The following is a 7,578-nucleotide window of genomic DNA, read 5'->3' as shown; positions in this document are numbered from 1 at the left end:
TTTTCCAATGAGTCAGCTATTCACACCAGGTGGTCAAAGTATTCAGCTTCAGCATCAGTCCTTCCAATGAGTATTTAGGGTTGATTTCCTTTAGGATTGACTAGTTTTATCTCCTTGCAGTCCAAGGGACAGACAAACAATGGAATATTAACCAGCCATTAAAAAAGAATGGAAGGACTTCCCTGGTGGTCCAGTGGCTAAGAAGACTGCACTTCCACTGCAGGGGCATGCACAAGAATCTGAAATATGTATGTAACTGAATCACTTTGCTGTATGCTTGAAACATTGTAAATCAGCTCTACTTCAATTAATTTTTTTTTTTAAAGTAGGCTCTGACTGTAATGCCTACATCTAGGAGCTTCATCCTCTTCTCATCTTGCCTGGTTTAACCTGTCCTGGTGAAATGCTTATGTTCCAGCTTCCTCCACCCTACCCTTTCCTTTTCCTTCTCTCTTCTCAGGGTTGGGGGTCCCTCAGATTCCGCTGAGTTTGGGCTTTTCCTTCACTCAGCACACTCTTCTGGAACACTTGGTTAACCTCATTGATTCAACAGTCCCCTTGCAGATGAAGCACTGCTGCTGCTAAGTCGCTTCAGTCGTGTCCGACTCTGTGCGACCCCATAGACGGGCCGTCCCTGGGATTCTCCAGGCAAGAACACTGGAGTGGGTTGCCGTTTCCTTCTCCAATGCATGAAAGTGAAAAGTGAAAGTGAAGTCGCTCAGTTGTGTCCGGCTCTTAGCGACCCCATGGACTGCAGCCTACCAGGCTCCTCCATCTATGGGATTTTCCAGGCAAAAGTACTGGAGTGGGGTGCCATCGCCTTTTCCGAGATGAAGCACAAATACCTTTATTTCTGGCTTTCCCTCCCTTAATCCAATCAATGGTTTCCAACTGACCTGTCAAAGCATCAAGGACTCCTCAGGCTCAGCTTGTGCAAAGCGGAGGCCCACTTTTTCTCTCTTATAACTGTTTTTTTCTCTGTTGTTCCATATACATCTTTTTTAATGGTCCCACTATTATTTAGGTCATTGCCTGGAAAATTCCATGGACAGAGGAGCCTGGTGGGCTACAGTCCATAGGGTCGCAAAGAGTCTGACTCAACTGAGTGACTGAGCATGAGCACCAGAGCCTAAAGTTTTGCTTCCTCCAACTTCTATACATCATATATTAAAGCAAACACCAAATCCAATGAATTAACCCTTGAAATGTCCCTGAAATCATCCACTGCCTTTTCACTCTTATCACCACTATCGAGAAGGGTTCCTTTTTTTTTTTTTTTCTTGACTAGGCTGTTATAATAGTTTTTCAATTGGTCTTCCAGATACCACTCTTTTTAAATAAAAATGATCTTTATATTCCTGATGGTTCTCTCTCTAAAGAGAGATTCAGTTATGCTAAAAAAAAATTCCCACTGTTTGCAGAGTAAAGTCACAATTCTCTCTTTTTTAAAATTTTCAGTTTTACTAAGGTATAATTGACAAATAAAATTATAAGATATTCATGGTGTTTTGATAAATGTATACCTTGAAAGGTACAATTCTTTATCATGGCATTTGAAATGCATTACAATCTAGTTCCATCTTAAGTCTCCAAAATTTATCTCACACTGCTCTTCTGCAGTCTCTATTAATAAAATAGAGAATGGACCTACTGAAGGTCCAGCCTGAACGTCCTCTTCCCAATACCCCAACCAGAACTAAGTTGCCTTTCCTTTGTCCTCATAGGGTACATATTTTAAACTGTTCTTAGAGTCACCATCATCACACTGAATGGTAACGATGCCTCTGTCTCTTCTAATAGATTGTAAGCTGCAGCATACCTCTTGCTGTATAACAAATAACAACCAGATTCACTGACTTAAAACAGCAGATGTTTATTATTTCACAGTTGCTGTGTGTCAGGAATTTGGGAGTGGCTACCTTGCTGGTTTTGGCTAGGGATATCTCATGAAGTTGGAGTCAAGAGGTCAGCCAGGGCTGCAGTCATCTGAAGGCTTGATCAGAGCTGGAAGATTTGCTCTCAACAGGGCTCATGCAGAAGGTTGGCAAGTTAGCACTGGTTGTTGGCTGGAGGTCCTGGTTCCTGTCCATAGGGACTTCTCCATAAAGCTGCTTGAGTATCCTCACAATATGGCAGCCCCCTTCCCCCCCAGAGCAAGGGATCCAGCTCAAGAAAGAAATAAGAAAACCAAAATGCTTTTATGACCATCACTTATTCTGTTTGTTAAAAGCGAGCCACCAAATCCAGCCCACACGCAAGGGGGAGAGGTGTATTAATCACCATCTCTTTTTGGGAGAGATAGGGAAGAACTTGAGGACATATTTTAAAACCACCAACAAGGGTTGTCCTATCTTTCTGTCTTCAGTAACTAGCACAGTTTCTGGCACTTGGTAGGTGCTCAGTAGATGTTTCTAGTGGAATAATGTGTGAAGGGGGGAGATATTGGAGTCATTGTAATATGGGTAATTAGTGTGGCCCAGGTGAAGAATGGTGGAGGTGAGAGTTGATGGGAGAGATTCTGAGGTAAGAATTCGTGGGACTCCATGACTGGTTACATGAGGAGGGTTGGGAAGAGATCCATTTGGGGTTGAAGGTGGTCTTGAAACTAGGACTTAAAGATGGTTGTGACAGTTTTCAGGACTTCCTTCTTGGGATTTCAAAGGTAATGACATATAAATCATACAGCTAAACTTAAGCCCCAAGTCTAATTGTTCAGTTATATTTGGAAAGGTTTGGAGTTGGCAGTCATCAATTTGAGCCAGAAGTCATCCCCTATATATCATGTTTCTCATTTATAAATGTGGAGGTTATAGTACCTAACTGTGTACCAGAACTTTCCAACTAAACTCTTGGGAATATTAAAAGGTTGGCAACATCTCATCTTTTGCAGGAAATTCCCACCACTGCATCCTCTAGAAACAGTCATGTTTAAACACAAGGGAACTATCAGATTAAACCATATGAAATGCTGGTATTCCAGTTTTGACTTATAAAGAAATCAATTCCATAGGGTTCAACCTAATAGATACATGTCTGCAGTTTGAAGATTTAAACACCTCTTCACAGATGGAAAATTGAGATGTTCCAGAGTTCTGGATCTTTCTATTCCTGAGACTGAGGTCCAACTAAAAGAAAGGTCAGTCTTGAAGTTAAATTAGGTTTAGCCCAATACAGGCATTACTTTCTCATTTCCTTAAAGTCAGATAAAGGAATTAAAGAACAAAGACTAAATACTGGATTCAAGAAACTTAAGATGGAAAACTTATCTTGGAACTCCAGCTAAGTCCAGATTCAACCCCATTTCCTACACTGTGCCGTTTCTAAGAAATTGTATTTACTTAGAAGTGAAATTGCTAAGGACCTAATAAAAAAGGAACTAGGAATTAAATAGTTCTTTGCTCATTTTTGTATTTTTGTATATCTGGAAGGTGATTAGTTGACTCCTTCATTATTGGTAGGAATAAATCCAATATTTGCCGATATAAATTAATTTATGAAAAATACCTTTTGTCATTTCCAGGAGTACTTCTAAAACTTAATACTGAATAGAAACTTTCAATGTGAAAGTTCTTTCTTTTCTTCTTCAGTGTTTATTCTTCCACTTTTTCAGATTAATACCGAAGATATTTGGGTAAAAGGTGTGAAACTCAGTGATAGTGGCACAAAGATCTCAAATGTCAATAGAGCAAAACTGCACGAATTCATCCATTCCTCTCTTTAGAAAGCAAACTCCCCGAGGGCAAGGTCTTTGCCGCTCATTCCCAGCATTCTGAACCGTGCCTAACGCTCTCTAGCTCTCAACAAACACTTGGTTATCCGTCCATTCATAATCATCGGTGCAGGGCGCGGGCCATCAAGGAAACCGGCCTGCAGCTTTTCCTTCCTGCGCCCAACCTGCGCTGCTCTCAGCCCCACAGGGTCAGAGCTCGCACCCCCGGAAGAACCCTGGAGGCGCGGCCCACCTCTCGGTGGCCCTGCGGCCCTTCCCTTCCCGTGGAGGAAGGAGCGGTAACCGAGGAGAGAGGGAAACCCGGACCCACTTCCTGTCCGGGCAGGGCAGAGCGTTCGTGAGCCCCTCCGCTGGAAACTGCAGATTCGCAGCACAGGAGAAGGGAGTGGGGTGCGCGAGCCGGGCGAGAAGGACCCGGCCGCGGGTACCGCCCCCACCGGCCCAGGCCCCGCCCCCCCGCGCGTCCCCGGCGGCGGCGAGAGGGTTAAGCGCGCGGGGGGCGGGGCCCGAGCGAGCCGGGCGCGCGGATTGAGGGCCGCGGGCGGCGAGGGGGCTGCGCCGGGGGCGGTTCCGGGCGGCGGGGGCGGGGGCGGGCGGAGGAAGGGGGCGGGCCCCAGAAGTTGTTGGGCGCTGGGCCGGCGGCGGGAGGGCGAGCGAGCGGGCGGGCGGCGGGCCGGCGGGTGGAGCGGGGCCGGGGCTCGAGAAGTTTGCACGGCGGCTCTTGAGCGCCGGGTGCGGGCCCCGCCGGCCGTGCGCGCCCACTGCCATGGCTTTCCGCCGGCGGACGAAAAGTTACCCGCTCTTCAGCCAGGAGTTCGTCATCCACAACCATGCGGACATCGGCTTCTGCCTGGTGCTCTGCGTCCTTATCGGGCTTATGTTCGAGGTGAGCGACATCGGGGCGGGGAGCGCCCCTCTCGCGCGCTGCCCGGCGTCCCCTTGCGGGTCCCCCGGGGTCTGCGTCTGCGCCCGGGCGCCGGGCCGCCGTGTCGGTCCCCCGCATCCCCCCGGCTTTGTGCACCGTGCGCCCCTCGGCCTCCTAGTCAGCCCAGACACCGCCGCCAGCTCCGCGTCGTGACCGCCAGCCCTGCCGCCCCCTTGGGTACCCACTGGACCCTGCAGCTCTCTCTGCAGCCCCGACTCTCAACCCTGGCCTCGAACTGACGCGGCTCTGCCACCCTAGCCCGCCGAGCGGAGGTTCCTTTCTGGTGTCCAGGAGCCAAGCCCGGAGACTCCCAGACCCGCAGGCATTGCACAACTCCCCCTTCCTAGCCCTAGCTGCCAGCTCCTCTGGGCTTTTCCAGTGGGAGGGACCCCGGCCCTTTTCTACTTCCCACCTGATTTTCGGGGTCTTGCATCCTCAACTTTGGGCCATAGTGGAGGTGTTCGGGGTACGGCCCTAGCCCCATCCCAGCAGTGTCCTTTGCGGTCCTCCTGACACCCCTCCTTTTTTTTTTGCTCTTGCCCCAAAGGCCAGTTTTCATGTACCCTGTGATCATAACGTTCTGTGAACTGTTCCTTCAGTCCATGTGTGGTAGACCTAGAGCTTCTCCCTGTGACAGGAGCAAGGTGAAGGCGAGGCATACCCTCTGCTTTTAGGAGAAAGGTGATTCTACCATAACTGTGGGGGTAGGGGACAGCTGGGGCAGGCCTCACCAACTTACCTCGAATGGGGTCGGAATCCAAGGGGGCTGATGGCAAGACTCCCTGCTCCAGACAGCCAGAAAAATGTGATAGTCACAAGCAGGGAGAACTGGCGAACAGGGAAGGACTCGCCCTGGTCTGCCTTGTCTCAAGGTGAGTGCCGCTTCATTGGCAGCTTGTCTGCATCTCAGGATCGGGCTGGGAAGCTGTAACCATCTATCAGTTGCCTTGGATGTGGAGGATTTCTGGTGTGGCTAATTTCCTCTTCCGTGTCCTCTGTGTCTGGGTTTCCTATCTCCTCTCTCAGGATAACGAGGGCCCTGCTAGGCAGGGAAGCTGCCCTTAAGGTGGGGATGTTCTTGTGGTGGCTGAGCCAGGGTTGGATGGGTGTACGTGTCCTTGGCTGGCCTTCAGGGTCTGTCAGAAGTAACTGGAGACTACTATTGGGGTCTGCAGGCCCACTTTACTCTTCCCTCAACCCCCACATCTCTTGCAGTATATGCGCGGCAAGGGCTTTGTCAGGCCAGGGTCATCTCCTGTGCTGCTGTCTCTGCTTGGTCACTCATCTGATGAAATTTAAAAAAAAAAACCAAAAAACAGCTGCAGCCTCAGTTTCCCTGTCAGTACAGATTAGTAAAAACCTGTCTTTCTCCCAGGGGTTATTGTGAGGTTTAATTGAGATCATGTGAGCAGCAAATGCAGTAACAGCATCTCCCAATATAAAAGCAAGTCATTTGCGCCTGAACCTTTATTGTTGGCCATAAAAATAGCCTATGGGATAGAGAATTTGTTTGCTCCAGCAGATGCCCTCAGTATCTCCTTGCTGTCCTTCATTCTGAGAGGCCTCCCAATGCCTTGTCACCAGTCTGGGAGGGTGTGGTTGGAGAGACACACGTGACAGCTGTAGCGCTCACAGCCACATGCTCGCTCTGCAGCCTGGTGGGCCTCTGCTGTGTCTCTGGCGTTCATTAAGGGTGGTGACTCTACCTACTCTGTCTTTAATCCAAAAGAGCTGCCGAGCATTTGAGCTCCGGATACCTCCTTCCCTCACCGCCTGTGGTCTGGTGGAAAGTCCTGTTGGTTAAACGTGGCCGCCTATGGGAGGTAGAAAGCGCCAGGAGTCCTTAATCCCGTATGTTGAAGAGGAGGAAAGAAGGCCCAGGGTGGGAAAAAACAGCGAAAAGACTGCCCTGCTCTCCTCCCCATCTTGGGATTGGACTGGGAAATGTGGAAAGGGTCGTGGCCGAAATGCCTATGTCCATCCCACCACCGTCTTCCAGTAGAGCCTTAGTCCGGTGGCATCCATGCCTTCAGGCAGGTTGTCTCCTGGGAAAGGTGCACTGAGGTATGATGTGGGTCAGTGTGGGCTGGCCTGGGAGGAGGAGGGCCATGCCCCAACCTCCCTTACGAAGCATGTGTGTTCTGCTGTGCTAGGCACACAGAAGGTCCTCATCGTATCTACCAGCTGACGCTCCATGGAGACAGGTATTTGGGGAGACTCAGGTTTCTAGAACTACCAAATGAGAGTGGAAACAACTCACTGTCTTCTGGGGACCTCCGAGAAACACATGTGGGCGCCCTCACAGGGGAGACCGTCAGGGACTTACTGCTGTCACTCGGGGCCATCTGGGCTCTCCCCTGGAGGGGTGCTGTGCCTGTGTGTGTAGGTAGGGATGTGGGTCAGGGTGCGGGGGCAGGCCAGCACTTAACACCGCCCGATTGAAGACGGAAGGAGATGGAAAGTGGAGGGGGAGGCAGGGCGAGGGGACTGCCGGCTTTTGGGTTTTTAACTTGGGGCAGGGCTAGGATGCCTTCATTCAGAAGCTGAGTCAGGAAAACTCAATTATAATTCTTCCCACAAAGAGCGAGTATCCTGGCCACTCCCTCCTCTGGGGTCCCCTGCCCAACCTCGGCCAATGAGCTGAGGCCCTCTCCCCCGACCCTTGCATCCTAACTGGTCTCCACCTCTTCTGTGTCTCGCCCCTTCCCCAACTCACTGGTCAGCTCACCAGCATTCAGAAGGGCTCTGTTCCCCAGCAGGGACCTCAGGACCTTGGTTCTGTCCCCTGGGAGATGCTGACTCCAAGTTCCTTCCCTTGGGATCGCTTCCTTTGGGAACACACGTGAAAGAATTCCCCTCCCACCTCCATCTGGCTCAGTTTTGAACCCTCCTGAGATTCCTTCTCCCATTTTTGAGGCTGGGG

At 50.3% G+C, this 7,578-nt stretch overlaps 1 protein-coding gene across 2 annotated transcripts in view; it reads left to right on the top strand.

The window, feature by feature from the left end:
- Nucleotides 1-4,351: 4,351 nt before the first annotated feature.
- TRAM2 (translocation associated membrane protein 2) overlaps nucleotides 4,352-7,578 on the top strand; it is a 69,373-nt gene continuing 66,146 nt past the window's right edge. Inside the window, exon 1 of one of the 2 annotated variants that reach the window (XM_061398422.1) lies at nucleotides 4,352-4,616. In XM_061398422.1, coding sequence (XP_061254406.1) covers nucleotides 4,497-4,616 — 120 coding nt within the window. In that variant the 5' untranslated portion in view covers nucleotides 4,352-4,496. The remainder of the gene's footprint in view (nucleotides 4,617-7,578) is intronic. The other variant, XM_061398423.1, reaches the window with a different exon arrangement.

Source organism: Bos javanicus, chromosome 23 (assembly GCF_032452875.1).
Source record: "Bos javanicus breed banteng chromosome 23, ARS-OSU_banteng_1.0, whole genome shotgun sequence".
In the NCBI taxonomy this organism is placed as follows: Eukaryota; Metazoa; Chordata; class Mammalia; order Artiodactyla; family Bovidae; genus Bos; species Bos javanicus.
This window is presented reverse-complemented; position numbering and strand designations above follow the sequence as displayed.